This window comes from Suricata suricatta, chromosome X (genome assembly GCF_006229205.1).
Source record: "Suricata suricatta isolate VVHF042 chromosome X, meerkat_22Aug2017_6uvM2_HiC, whole genome shotgun sequence".
Lineage (NCBI taxonomy): Eukaryota > Metazoa > Chordata > Mammalia > Carnivora > Herpestidae > Suricata > Suricata suricatta.
Window position 1 is genome coordinate 25,683,469 of NC_043717.1, and position 15,247 is coordinate 25,698,715.

At 40.6% G+C, this 15,247-nt stretch overlaps 1 protein-coding gene across 9 annotated transcripts in view; it reads right to left on the minus strand.

The window, feature by feature from the left end:
* The window catches only part of DMD (dystrophin), a 1,657,593-nt gene that overhangs the window by 659,588 nt on the left and 982,758 nt on the right, over positions 1 to 15,247 (minus strand). For all 9 annotated transcript variants that reach the window (XM_029929473.1, XM_029929472.1, XM_029929470.1 and 6 more), the window contains one exon: positions 12,485 to 12,593. In XM_029929473.1, the coding sequence (XP_029785333.1) occupies positions 12,485 to 12,593 (109 nt within the window). The remainder of the gene's footprint in view (positions 1 to 12,484; positions 12,594 to 15,247) is intronic.

A 15,247-nucleotide genomic window follows, 5' to 3' on the forward strand; every position in this document is an offset into this window, starting at 1 on the left:
TATCCATATTTGATCAATACTACAGTCTTAAAGAAACGGGATTTATCACTGAGAACATGAGGATAAACATATCTGTCAGCTGCATCTAAACAGAAAAAAGTATTTATTGGTATTTAAGAATACTGACAAGCACTGAAATTAGACTTAGCAGATGAGGGTTTGAGTCCTGATTCAGCCACAAAAGAGCTGGACAGGCATATAATCATTTAATCTCCTTGGTATTATAATTACACAGAAGGATGACTTATTTGATACAATTCAAAAATAAATGTACTATTCATTTGGTCAGAATATATTAGTTGAACAGCTACTACATGCTAGTCACAGAATAAAAGTCACATATACAAGAGGGTACATATACGTTGATAAACAAGATATAAAACAGGATCGTCCTAGAACTTACAATCTCTTAGGAAAAGAAAAACAATTACATAAATAACTTAGAAATCAAAATAATTATAAGGATATGAAAGAAAAAAATTATGCTTTTGGATTGTGTAATAAGAGGCTCAAGAAAGAGTTCAGCGGCATAAAAGATACAACTGAGATATAAATAAAGAATAAGGGGAGAGGTCATCCAGGTAAGAGAGTAGGAGGGGGGAAACCCTGAGCCCAAACATGTCAGACAATTTGTCAGGAAGACAGAGACATCCTAAAGGAACCAAAAATGTCAGAGAGGCTAGGCTTTGAAGAAAAAGGTAGACAGTGGAACAAGAAAGGTAAACAGAGGAACCATTATGTAAGACCTTGTAGGACATGTTAATGATCTGGGGATTTATTCTAAAAGCAATGGGACACTGCTTAAGGATTATAATAAAATGAGGTTTACATTTTGCAGTATTAATTTTGTGGAGCATGTTTATATAGGAAATGAATTAGAGAGAGTTAAGTAAGATCTGTTAGGAGGCCAGTACCCAGGAAAAATTTGATGGTGGCAGAAGGGATGGAGATGGCTAAAATAATGTGGGAGATGTTTAAGCAACGTCAGTAGGACTTGGTGGTTGATTGGACATGAAAACCAAAGGAGAAAGAGATATTCATTTGTGATCACTTACTGGTACTGGCTTGAGTGAATGGTTGGGGTAATTTTCTGAGACAGGGGACACAAGAGAAGAAGACGGGATAGTAAATTCACTCATTTAATTTTGGATATGGTAGATTTGAAGACTCAGAGATACCCAAGTACAGATGCTGAGTGAGTTATTGGGCATATGGGTTCTTTTTCAGTCACTCTAATAATACCACATCCCTCTACTGCTTTATCCAGGTTTGCTAAATTCAAGGTTGTTCTCAGGCATTATCTTACTTAGACATATAGGCAACATGTGACATGGTTTAACAGTCCTTCTCTTTAATCTACTTCCTTCACTTGGCTTCTAGGTTTCTGTCCTGGTTTTCCTCTTACTTCAATGACTACTCATTACTGTATCCCTGACCTCTTACTACTGGGGTCCTCCAAGGCTGCCTTTGCATATCTTTTCTAACAGCATTCACCCCCGGGCTTTCATTAACACAACCTCATGGCTCAGCTGTATGCTAAGAATTGCATATTTACATCTCTAGACTGGATCTTCCTTCTAACCTCCAAGGCATATATATCTCTCTATCTATTCTACATCTACATTTGGATAACTCGTAGGCATATGTAACTTAATTTGTACAGCATTATTTTTTTATATTGTCTCCCACCACTCTGTACCTCCTAGCATCTGCCCGAACTCAGTAAATGACACCATTCTTACAAGTTTTCTCATGCCACAAACCTCATCATTTCCCATTGTCAAATCTGTCAACAAATCCTGCTGGCTCTAGCTTCTAGACACATCCATAACCTGGTCACCTCTCATCACTTCCACTGCCCCTGTTTTGGACAAAACTATCATAGTTTCTCATGTAAATTATTCAATTAGTCTCCTCACTGATTCTCTCTTGCTTCTCCTCTAGTCTTTCAGTTTATTCTTTTTTTAAGCTCTTTTTTTAAATGTTTATTTTTTTTTGAGACAGAGAGAGAACCAGAGGGGCAGAGAGAGAGATAGAGAAAGAGAGAAAGAGAGAGAGACAGAGAGAGAGAGAGAGAGAGAGAGAGAGAGAGAGGAACAGAGGGTCCAAAGTAGGCTTCAATCTGCCAGTAAAGAACCTGCCACGGGGTTCCAACTCATGGACCGCAAGAGCATGACATGAGTTGAGGTCGGTTGCTTAGTTGACAGAGCCACTGAGTGCCCTTCCTTAGTTTACTCTTAACACATCAAGAAATGTTTTGCCAAAACATATGTTCAATGTTCTCCCTGCTGGGCTCAAAAGCTCCTATTGGCTCTTCATCTTACACAAAGTCAAACTCAAAGTCAAAGTCATCCCAGTGGCCTTTATTTTTCTTTTTATTTAATAGTTCACTGTCAAATTGGTTTCCATATAACACCCAGTCCTTCTCCCCACAAGTGCCTCCTACCATGACCATCACCCCCCTCCCCCTCCCCCTTCAGTCCACGGTTCATTTTTAGAGGCAAGGGAATCAAGAACAAAAATGAACTACTGGGACCTCATCAAGATAAAAAGCTTCTGCAAGGCAAAAGAAACAATCAGAAAAACTAACAGGCAACCGACAGAATGGGAAAAGATAGTGGCAAATGGCATATCAGATAAAGGGCTGTTATCCAAAATATACAAGGAGCTCACTAAACTCCATACCCAGTGGCCTTTAAAGCTCTCTTCATGTAACTGTATCTTGTAACTGCTATCCTCCTCACTTACTGTGCTCCAGAAACTCTAGTTCTTCCAATATTAATCATGCTCCCATTTCATGGCATTTGCTAGAAGGCTATCCCTGGAATGGTGCAGCCTAGAATGTTCTTTCCCCAGAAGTTCACATGGCTCACATTTTGACCACATTCAAGTTTTCATATAAATTTCACCCTTCCAGTGAAGTTGTCTCTATCAGGCCCATCCTCATACTCCATACCATATTCCTTACACTCTTTCCTACCTTATTTTCCATTGTAGTTATCACTTTATAACAAGCAATCATGTTGTATGATTTTCTTTATTGCCTATCCCCACAAAACATTAGCTTCAGGAGGATACAGATATTTGTTTATTTTTCTACCACTGTATTTCTGAATTAATGTACCAACCCAGAACTCAAAAGAGGGGTGCAGATTTAAAGAATGTGAGAAACTTTAATGTAGAGTTGGTAACTGAAACCATGCAGTGGGATCAGATCACCCAAGAGATTAAATAATGTGGAGAAGCAAGCTTGCATTACTTCAAAGATTTAAAAGCCACATTGAGAAGGTTGAGCCAGCCAGGAATTGGAAAAAGAGTAGTTGGCAGAGGTAAGAGGAGCCAAAGAATGGTGTTCTGTATTGGAAAGAAGAAATGTTTCAAAACAGGAGTGATGGGGTGCCTGGGCGGCTCAGTTGGTTAAATGTCCAACTCTTGATTTTGGCTCAGGTCATGACCTCATGGTTCATGAGTTCAAGCCTCATGTCAGGCTGTGCACTGACTGCACCAACCCTGCTTGGGATTCTCTGTCTCCCTCTCTTTCTGCCCCTCCCTTGCTTATGCGCTCTCTCTCTCTTTCTCTCTTTCTCTCTCTCTCTCTCTCTCTCAAAATAAAAAAAAATATTAAAAAAAAACCCAGGACTGGCAGCATTAAATGCTACTCAGAGTTTAAATAAGATGAGGTTTGAAATAATTTTTTAACATAGAGGTCATTTCTGGCCTTAAGGCATTTATCAGTGGTCTGATGTTAGGATACAAGACTGAAGTGGGGTTGGGAGATAGATTCAGGAATGAGGAGGGCTCTTTCTAGGACAATGGTTGTGAATGAGAGGAAAGAGATTTGTGAGTGCTGGGAGGACACTATGGTTGAGGTAGGATGGGAAAAACGTGGTTGATGAAATTATGTGAGGGTCAACTTAAAGATACGTTATATTGCAAGGAAAACTTTTTTTGGATGTTCTAGTATAGAATGACACACCTGGCTAAGGTAAAATGGCAGAAAAGTACCAGGTACTCGAATAGTTGTCACATTTATCATGAGCTAGTAGTACGTAACAGCAGGAAGAATGATATCATCATACAAAGGTTGGAAAAGGGTATGGAGGCTTTGTGATCTGATTGAATCCAGAGTAGAGCAGTAACTATGGAACAGGGTCCAATTCTGAAGCCTACAACAGAAGAACAACGTGGGAACACACTCGGGGAGGAGAAGGGGGGCCCACAGAGATGTTTAAACATTTGAGAAACAGCTTTATTTTTGTTGACAGGCCATGGGCACTCATCTAATTTATGCTAAAAAAGCTAAGTCTGAAGGGAAATTAATAACAGACTTCTAAGGATGTCTAATGAAGTGAGCGGAAGTGTTGTTTTCCTACTCAAAAACAATTTAGACAGTAGCTGGCACATGGGATAAGCAGTTGAAAGGTTGTCCTGAGTATGATAGCAGTGGCGGACTCTGTCTACTCTCGATTTTGTAAGAAGAGAGTAGGCAGTTAACCTTAAGATTGCTTCTGAGAGAGAGAGCCTTTCCTGAAGACAGTGGAGAAGAATGAATGACCTCTCAAAGACCTTTCAGATCACAATCTTAGAAACTACAATTTAAGGGCAAACTGCTACAATTTCCTTTGGGAATCCTCTTTCTGTGAGGGTAAAGTTATACTCGCTTTCAAAATGATTCAGCAACATTTTGGAAAATATTAGGAATACATGGAGAAGTCTTACTTTTGTGGGCTGGGGGGGCCCTATGCTCATGAATATGTTTAAATAATTTTAATTTCTACTTGATAATAGCTTGAGGGGAAATTCAACAATCCCACATACTCTGTAGTGATTTCCAGCACATATCCTTTCTTGGAAGGAGTTAAATAATATAAGAAGGCTAAGGTAATTTTACTGAAATGAACCCTTTATTTCTGTTAAAACGCAGGATGCATGGGTAACTGAAAAATGTCTTATGCTCAGAATACTTTATTTAACCATTGATATTATTCTCCTCCTCCTCCAGCGCACGCGTGTACGCATACACACACACACACACACACACACACACACACACTTCCAGGAATGCTTCCAACAAGCATTGGAAATGATGGATTAGAACTTCTCTTCCTCTGCCAGTTCAGACCTCAAAGCTTGGCCCCAACCAGACATGGTAACCAAGCAATAAAACTGCCAAAAGGTTAAGAGAGGGAGAAGGAAGAGAATGTCATCTTCACAAAAGGGATAATTAACATCTGAATACTCTAGTTTCCACTCCCTTGCACATTAATGGGAGACACCACTCTCGCATCCGCCCTGTTAACTGGGACAGGGGACTTGCCTCCATTAGAAAGATCTCCTGATCAATGTGAGCAACACCAGGGCCTCCCCAGCCAGGGCTTACTGCTGTCACTTCCCCTTGTATGGTGTGACAACGTCTCATCGTACTTCAAGTACCCTCAACCCCCCTGCACCTCACTGATGGATACAAATATGATTTGTTTAATTTATTGCTGCCAAGAGTTGGAGGGTCTCTAGTTTCTCAGAGATTTGAACTGTCTTGAGGATGGTCTAAGATTAATTTCTTATAGGGGCGCCTGGGTGGCTCAGTCGGCTAAGCCTCCGACTTCAGCTCAGGTCAGATCTCATGTTGGTGGGTTCGAGCCCCGCGTCAGGCTCTGTGCTGACAGCTAGCTCAGAGCCTGGAGCCTGCTTCCGGTTCTGTGTCTCCTTCTCTCTCTGACCCTCCCCCTCTCATGCTCTGTCTCTCTCTGTATCAAAAATAAATTAAAAAAACATTAAAAAAACTTTAAAAAATTAATTTCTTATAACTGTTACTATAATTGATGAGGGGACTTCACATTTTTGGTACAAAATCTTACTCCTGGTGTATTAGACTTGGAGAAAGTTTTTAAGGTTTAAAGGGTTTAATTATAAAGCTAATAATGGTATATGTGTGTCTTGGTGTATTCAGTAGAGTAATAATCATTTATTGAGGCAGAGAGAGCCTTGGATCCATTGGAGCTAACCTAAAGGTACAGCCAAAGCAGAGGTAAGCATAGGAAACAGGGCAATCAGGGAAGGAAATGAATGGGTGGCATGCCTCCTTGTGTTTCTGAGAATGATGGGGACCCAAAAGGTAAGAATGTGAGAACTGACAGCTTCCTTCCTTTCATCAGTCATGATCGTTGTAGATAAAGGCCATTTTCACTACAAATTAATCATTTTATCCCAATTTAAATTAAACAAATAAATAGTGGTATGCCAAGATTAGATTTAGGCTCCAATTAACCTCATGCTTTTATCAAACTGCCTAGACATTTGAAGTTTTATTGAAATAGCTTTGGAACACTTTAATTCAACTGCAGAGAGGCAAGTGAAGTTCAAAGTGTATAAATAACCTTCTATGTGAGTATTTGATATTTAAATATAGCCTTCAAAAATTTGAATGAAGATAAATGAATCACTGCTTCAGATACGGTGTTCTGATTAATAGCATAAGCTTTGGAATCACAAAGACCTAACCTTGAACACCCACTCTGATACTTACTCGCTTTATAGCTTTGAACAAATTATTTAATCTTTTTATTTTAAAGTAGGCTTCACACCCAGTGTAGAGTCCAGTGTGGGGCTTGAACTCATGACCCCAAGATCAAGAGCTGAAATCAAAAGTTTGAGGCTTAACTGACAGAGTCACCAAGGTGTGTCCCTATTTAATCTTTCTGACCCTCGATTTTCTCATCTGCGAAATGGAAATCACAACACAATTCGTTCAAAAGATACAACAATGGCACTAATTCTATGACTTGTATTAAATGTGTTTCCCCTGGAGTAGAGCCTGAGGCAGGAATTTGAGGACAAGTCGTTTCAAAAAGCTGTGCTGGAGTAAGAGTAAGGAAATGAAGAGTAATGAAGAGTCACCCTGTCCTACCCAGGAAGTGAGGAGGAGATATTTATCCATCACCTCCTGTCCACTAGTGGTTGAGTGCCATTCCAGGGATGTCTTCTCCCCAGCATTTCCACCCTGCTGTGCAAGCAGGTGAGCTTCTGTGGAACAGAGTGCCTAGGCAGAACCACAGGTACTTGAATTCAGAAGCGTTGAGGTTGATAGGAAGGACTAGGGCTGGATGCTATGAGCAGGGCACTCGGGGTCAAATTTGACCCACCTGCCCCTTTTGGGTTTCTGTAAACAAAGTGTTAATGGACTCCAGCCATACCATTGTCTATGGTAATCCTGCTTTTAATATACAATGACAAAGTTTACTGCACGACCCACAAAGCTGAAAATATTTACTATCCGGCTCTTTACAAAAAGTTGGTAGCACAACTGAGATTAGAATTTAGGCTTCTTGACCTCTAGTGCAGTACTTTTGTAATTACACTTGAGACTTGCTCTCTCCAAAATTAATTACAGGAAGGGATGGTGTTACCAGTGTTTAATCAACTAGAAATCTCTATTAATGGGCACTTCTATGTGTCTATATATACCATGCTCATTCATTTCATAGTTATTACCCTGGGACATTTGAAGAACTCCAATATCCTGATTTGGAGTCTTCACATTGGTATGTTCTATATGCAATTTATTTCAAAAAATGCTAAATCGGGTATTGTGGAATGTAAATGTTCCCAGACCCGGCAGCTTGTGGATAAGAAAGGATTCGTGTTGACATTTACAACCAGATTTGCTGGCTCTTTGCCTCCATCTGCCATGCAGGCCTTCAGTCCCATGAAAGTCCTATCTACCTAAATGTTTCTGAGACTCTCTAGGGGAGTCTTGTATCAGCATGACCATGCTCCCCGACGGTCTCCAAGCTGCTGGGCTAGGCCAATACTGCTTGGACTTAGTATGTTGTCCATCTTCTTGATGTTTCAACCTACAAAGTTCTTGAAATTTTGAAATTCTTGAGCAGCAGCGGACTGAAGTATCATGGAGTTCCCTTTGGCCTCCACAGCACTGGATGTAACTTAAATTCCACTCCATGCTGCATGGAGGGAGATGGATGAAGTTCTTTTTGTCACCATCCTGGGCTATGGCAGTAGTTCTAAAAGTACAGTCCCAGGAACAGTAGCAATAGGACCACCCGGGGACTTTTGAGAGATGCAAATTCTCAGCCCTCACCCCAGATCTATTCACTTAGTAATGGTGGAGTTGAAACCTAACCATCTGTGCTTTAATGTGAAATGGGTAATTTTTAAAAATGTTTATTTTTGAGAGAGAGAGAGAAAGAGAGGGGGTGCAGAGAAGGGGCAGAGAGAGGAGGAGACACAGAATCCAAAGCAGGCTCCAGGCTCTGAGCTGTCAGCACAGAGCCCCAAGTGGGGTTGAACTTACAATCCGTGAGATCATGACCTGACCTGAAGTCAGATGCTCAACTGACTGAGGCACCCAGGCACCCCTAAAATGGGTGATTTTAATGAAGGTAAAGCTTGAGAAGCGGTAGCAGAGGACATTGGACCAGACCAACATTTTTATCTTGGCTCCCCCCTCTTTTCCCCCAAAGTACTGTTCTATGTGAAAAGATGGCCACAATAAAATATCCCATCCTTCTTTGCACCCCCTTTGCAATGACATTGCAGCTCTGTGTCAAGAGGTGGTCTATCTCTCCATCCCCTGAATCTGAGCTGGCCTTACCACTTGCTCTGCCAAAAGAATAGAGCAGAAGTGATGTATGAATTCCAGAGTCTAGGCAACAAGAGATCTTGTGGTTTCCACTCTTACCCTCTTGAAACACTGGCCTGAGAATGCCATATAATGGAGAAGAAGAGGTTTTGTGAAGAACCAAGGTTCTCTAGCCAACAGCCTCTATCATATATTCGTGTGAGTCCATTTTTGACCATCTAGCTCCTGTTGAGATGCTACAGAAAGGAATACACAGGACCGACCTCCACCCAGACCTTCAGAATAACTATCCAGCTCATCACAGCCCAACTGCAGACCCACAGAATCAGGAGCAATTAAATACCTCCTGTTTTAAGCCATTACATTTGTGGTGTTTTTAGGTAGAGATAGGTAACTGATATACTCAGGTATCTAAGTGTCAACAAACAAATTTTTCCTCCAGCATGCCTATTTATCCTGTAAATTGAAACAATTTATATGGCTCAGGGAGGACCACCTCATCATGTTATATAATTTAAGTAGGCTGCTGTGAGGGAGCTTAGTTTAGCATTTTTTAAAAAGTCCTTTGGGTCTCAGTTTCCACATTTATCAACAATATTCAGGCAGATGAAAATTTCAATGATTATTCCAGGTTCAGTGTTCTATAGTCCTAAGAAATTAAAATAGAATAAACTGATTTCTTCTACTCCTTAAGTAGAAAAAACAGAAACCTATCTCACTTTTTCCCCTCATACATCCAAGATTGAGTTAAATAGCATTAACTACTGGCTAGCAGCTTCCATATCTAGAATTTCCATTAGCTTCTTGGACAAAGAGATAGCACAGGCACCGCAAAAACAAAACAAAACAAAACACAACAAAACAAAACACAGGCTTTGGAGCCTGACATACTTGGATTGGAATCCTGGCTCTGTTTCTTCCCAGCTGTGTGGTCTTAATTTAGCTCTTTCCCTCTCTAAGCCTTGGGACACTCACCTTATCAAAATTGTGCATACATGTATTTTGCGATTAGTTTGAGGAAAAAGATGTATATGTAAAGGTGAGTACCACAATAAGAGTGCAATGGAAAAAACTTACTATGATGAATTACATTGTATTGCAACACAATACCTGAGATAATAATCACATATAGGAAGCATACTACAAATTAGATTTTCCTTTATTATATTCTGTTTATTCCAGATTATCTTTCTGGAAGTCAGGAAGTCAGGACTATAAACAATTCTGAATTCTGATGTTGAGACCACCACATTAAAGAAAGAAGAATGTTTTCTTTGAATAAGAGCAGCTCTGGATCTACCAGCCGCCTACTGGTTCTTTTCATCTAACATTATTGCATTTACCATTTTTGCTTTAGGCCCAGCTTTGTGTCAGTTTGCTACAGGGAATGAAAAGCCCCTGCTTTTGGGAAAACTCCTTTCTCTTTCAGTTCTTCTCCAGCTCTGACCCCAACTTCCCAGGCTCTCACCAGTTGCCGGGAGCTTGAGGGCTTCCCCAGATTCTCCCTACCAGTACCAACGTGACTGGGGGAGGGGAGGGAGGGTTGGAATCTGAGTCCGGGCAGAAGGAAGGAGGGGCAGAAGGAAGGAGGGCAGGAGCTGGGAAAGATGCTGCCTTCCACTGCTTCTTCCATGCGTCCTTTCACCCTCTGCTCTGGCATCACCTGTCTTTTTGATGTTCCTCTATCTTGTTCCACTTCAAGGCCTCTGCTCTGGCTGTTTTCTCTGTGTCTATGAGAGTCTGTTTTCCCAGATATATGCATGGCTCACATCCTCACTTCCATCAGCTTACCATGTTCTCAAATGTTCTCTCAGTAGAAAAGCTTTCCTGACCAAACTGCAGACAATCATGTCTTCATTCCCACCCCCTTTCTCTCTTACCCTGCCTGCTTGATCTCCTCGATTATATTTCTCCAACTCCAGTGCACATGCTGAGTCACCTGGGGATCCTATTAAAGTGCAGATTCTGACTCACTGAGTCTGGGGGACAGCGCAAGATTCTGCGTTTCTAACAAGTGTCCATTTGACATCATACTATAGATTACACTCCGGAACACTTGACAGAACTAAGATGGTATTTATTTTCTTCTTTATTTGATTTATTATCTCCGGCACCTAGTATGATGCCCAATACATAAAAATTACTCAACAAATACTTATCAAGTGAACAAATCACATATGATGTTGGAAATCGGAACTGGAATTTGGAATGTATTTTCCGTTATGAACATTATTTTTACATTTAGGTACTTCATACATTAAATAGATTTCTGTCTCCTGGCTTTAGAACCTTCCTACCATGTGGAAAGTGGCTCAAGTAGGAATATAAACCCATAATAATGTTCAGAGTTCAACAAATTTATAAACAAATCATTGGAACCCATCTTTTTATGGAGTTACAGAGTGAGGCTGAACATAGCAGAGAAAGTTAGAAAACAACTACCAATAAATGAGTATACAGGAACAAGCTATGCATATGTGCTGAGGGAACCAAAAATTATAGGTCATAAAAAGAAATAAACCTGATATAATTACTTGAATATAAACCTTGATATGGCAATTGTAGTGTCCCAGATTGACAAAGAAAAACAAAACAAAACAAAACAGGAAAAGGAATGCTTGCACTTCTTTTTCAAGTTTCTAGTGTCATTAAATGTAACTCTGATGACTACTCAAAAACCCCGGGGGGCACATGAGACACAGTGTCCCCAGATTCTATGGCCTCTTTTAACCTGAGCGCTATTTATGTCTTCTATTGAATTATCATTGTGCTACCCTAGTGGTGGTATTTCTAGGGGGCTGTGTTTTTTACTTGATATAAAATAAAAATCAACTTTACTTCAAGAATCAGTCACCATGCTTCCATACTTCAATCATTTGATCTTTGAAAAAGAGACATGGCAAAAAACAAAGCACTCTTCCCTCCTGAGATGTTTTTAGTTGTGCCTAATTATAGAACTAGAACAGCAAAATTTTCTGGCTCCCTTCCCCTGAGATTCAAAGCCAGCATTGACAGTGCCATGAGATTTGATGCATACCTTCCACTAACAAATGAATAAGAAGTGAAATAAACTGGAAATATTCAGTAAAAACAGAAGTCAAAGCTATGGCTAAGTGAAGAAACATTCCTTCCCAAGTCTGCTTGTGGTAGTCATGGTCTAGTTTTCTTTTTCTCAAACCACACATGGAAGAGCTCTTAAAATTGCTGTCAAAAGGGACAGGGGGAGATTCTAGGAGGATTCCCTTGATCTGTATCAGCATATTTGAATAATACTAACTAAATGATATAGGCTTCATGGTGATGGAATCCTCATGTATTCAGTGTTGGCTTGTACTCAGGTCTATTCCACCCTGATCCCCTGCTTTTCAGGGTCAACACACCCAACCCTGCTGCCTGGAATGCCGGTTGTTGATGGTATTCCTTACTAGGGATTGCTTTTGGCCCCAGAAAAACTCCGTTTTATCCCACTAGTCAGCTGAAAGCTGGACAATGACTGGCTGGTTTGGGAATACAAAGGCCACCCCTCTCCCTGCAATCCAGGACAGCCCGTAGGGCCAGCCCAGCTCTAAGGCTCCCGTGGATATGGCTGAGGTCTCTGTTATGGTAAAATGACCCTTAACCTTGTTCACTGTCTACTCCTGTGTACCTCTCTTTGTCATCAGTGTATCTCTGGAGAACACACCCCAGTATATATTTGTCATCTGGCAATCTGGATCAGAGTCTGTTCCCAAGGAACCTACTCTAAGGCATTTTGCATAGTAAATAACACTAATGTTTACGACTATTTTGTAATTACAATTTTTCCCTTATATCCAGAGATCACCCCACTATTGTGCTTCTGAGCAAAGGGCGATGGCCAAAGAGCATGTGATTCAGCATACTTACAGGCTCCCACAGTGGTCAGTCCAGGAGCTGGGCCAGGCTGTTTTGCCTTGAGCTCTTGAAGTAAGTGGGTTACCACCTTCCAGTCGGAGCTCAGATCTTCAACCTTTCTCTGTAGAAAAGCACACATGTTATTTATTTGATTAACATCTTGAAGAATAATTCATGATGTTATTAATTCATTTTGTGAATTTGTTACTGTGTTTCTATTGTAGTTTACTTCTAAATTAATTTTTCTGGGTAGAACTCCTTGTGTAGGTATTATAATTATTTTAGCCAACCACCTTACAAATATTTATTGATTGCATTCAGCTGCATTCAGGCTTTTGCTCCAGGCACAATTTCACTGAAAGGAAGTCGAGTGTAAACCTTAATGAGAAGAAAACAAACACACAAACAAAAAACATTGTCATCTCAGCAACTGTCTTGACCTTCTTAAACAGTATCTAGTGTGTCTGCATAGGAGAATTATCCAGCATATATTAAAAGATATCGTGATATTGCTGTTCACCGCAGATCAATTATATTAGAGCCTCTTGAAGGGAGAGGGTGTAGTACACTTGGGGATATGACACTTAGAGTTCACTTCAAGGAAGGACACTTATCCCAAATGGTGGAAAAGATGTCAGTGGTCCTTTAGTGACTTTCTTGGCTGCAGAGAGCTGCCTTGTGCAAGAGCATGCCCTTCCCAGGGCAGCCCTCATTCAAGGACTCATCAAATGGATGGTATCAAGGGCCAGCCGATGTTGCTCAAAGTAGGATAACTGTGAAGTGTCATTTCAGCTCCAGAGTTCCAGTGGATTCACCAAGCCTGTGTATGGCCAGGAGTGTGCTGGTGTATGTTAAACAACCAGCTCTCTGGGAAAAAAAAAATCCTAATTTTTGTGTTTGCCAATTTCAGTGGTGTAAACACACTTACACTAGCCAATTCTGAGTTACAAAGATATCCAGGGGCTCCTAAAATGCTGGAAGATGTGATAATAGACCCTCATGAGCAGATGCAAGCTGGCCCCTGTACACCAGTGGTTAGCCATATGGTTACTGACTGCCCTCAAAATGTGAACAGAAGTCATACATGTTGGTTCTGGGTTGAGGCTTTTACACGTTGAGTGAGACTTCTCTACCTGTTATCTGGCTGGAAGCTGAGAACACTAGGGTCCTAGGAAAAACCTTCTCAATGAATGGGGGGGAGGGTTCATCCTAATGGTCTGGAGCAGGAGTGCTCATGCTTTGAGAGCATCAGAGTCCCCTGGAGGCTTTGTGAAACCAGGATAGCTGAGTCATAGCCCCAGAGTTCTAGATTCAGTATATCTTGGGTAGGACCCGAGAATTTGCATGTCTAACAATGTTCTAGTTGATGTTGATGCTGATTGTCTGAAACCAAAGCCTAAGGTGATCATTCTACCTAATGAGTTATCTAAGTATCTCCCGTGGACTAGGTAGATAAGCACCATCCTTGAAAGAAGAAAACAGGCCCTTACCTCACTTTCTCTGAGACTTAATTCTCTCTTTTTTAAATTTTTTTATGTTTTTTATTTATTTCTGAGAGACAGTGCAAGCAGGGGAGGGTCAGAGAGAGAGAGAGGGAGACACAGAATTCGAAGCAGGCTCCAGGCTCCGAGCTAGCTGTCAGCACAGAGCCCGATGCGGGGCTCGAACCCACGAACTGTGAGATCATGACCTGAGCTGAAGCCAGACGCTTAACCGACTGAGCCACCCAGGAGCCCCTAAGACTTAATTCTCTTAAGAAATCCCATTTAAGAAAAGCTGCTAAAGGAATAAATACTAAAACAAATACTAAAATTTTATCACTTCCTAATTTATATCATCTATGCTCTTGTGGTTCTTCATGTCTATTTTATCTGACATGGTAGCAAGTCAGGGCTTTTAATTTTTTTAGTCCACAGTTCCTGTTGTTGAACATTTATTATCACATCAATGAATGTAACTCTTTATTTATTAAAACATAAGCCTTGAATCCAAAAGCAAACAAACCGTGCCTCTGATCAGCGAGGAAAACTATCATTGAAAGTCATGACACGTGGAAGATATTTTTCCATTCTGACCTCAGAGCTAAATGCTGAGAATTAAGTATGATAAAAGGCTAATAAGTTAAAACATATGTGGTCTTCTGATTCCCCTGCAAAGTTGCAGTGACTTCACAAGGACAGAATATTAAGAAAAACCATGCCGATAACAAAAAGTAGCAATAGATAGTAGAGAGGAGATAATAAACATAAAAGCAGATATTTAGAAAATGTGGTGGTCTTGGTCATTTATGGAAGGGATAACAGGGCAACATATGGTGAAGTCTCAACATACATCACTTAACTTATAGGAAGTCATCTATATGTGCTGAGATACAGAGAGTGAGAGATTGCAGACTGATTTAAATACTGCTGGGATCTGCCCGCCCTTTCACTCAATAAGCATATGGCTGCAGGGTGGCCAAGGAGAGATGGGAGTTTCCTATTCCTACTCTTGTCTTAGGCGCCATGCTCTTCTCCTATCATAAGCATCTCACTGCGTTCAGTTTGCTTCTAATACTTAAAGATCATATTTTTATGTTAGAACCTGGCTTCTAAATGCAAATTAACTACCTCATCTGGCTCGCAACTGAATGAACAGTGATCTGTGTTCAACTTCATAGTCCATGAGAGTCAGTGTATGATGTAACAGAACAGTAATTGATACTTACAAGATGCCCCTGAAAATAAAGAAAAATTTAAGCATTGTGCTTTAGAATCAGAAGTCCTGGTTTTCAGA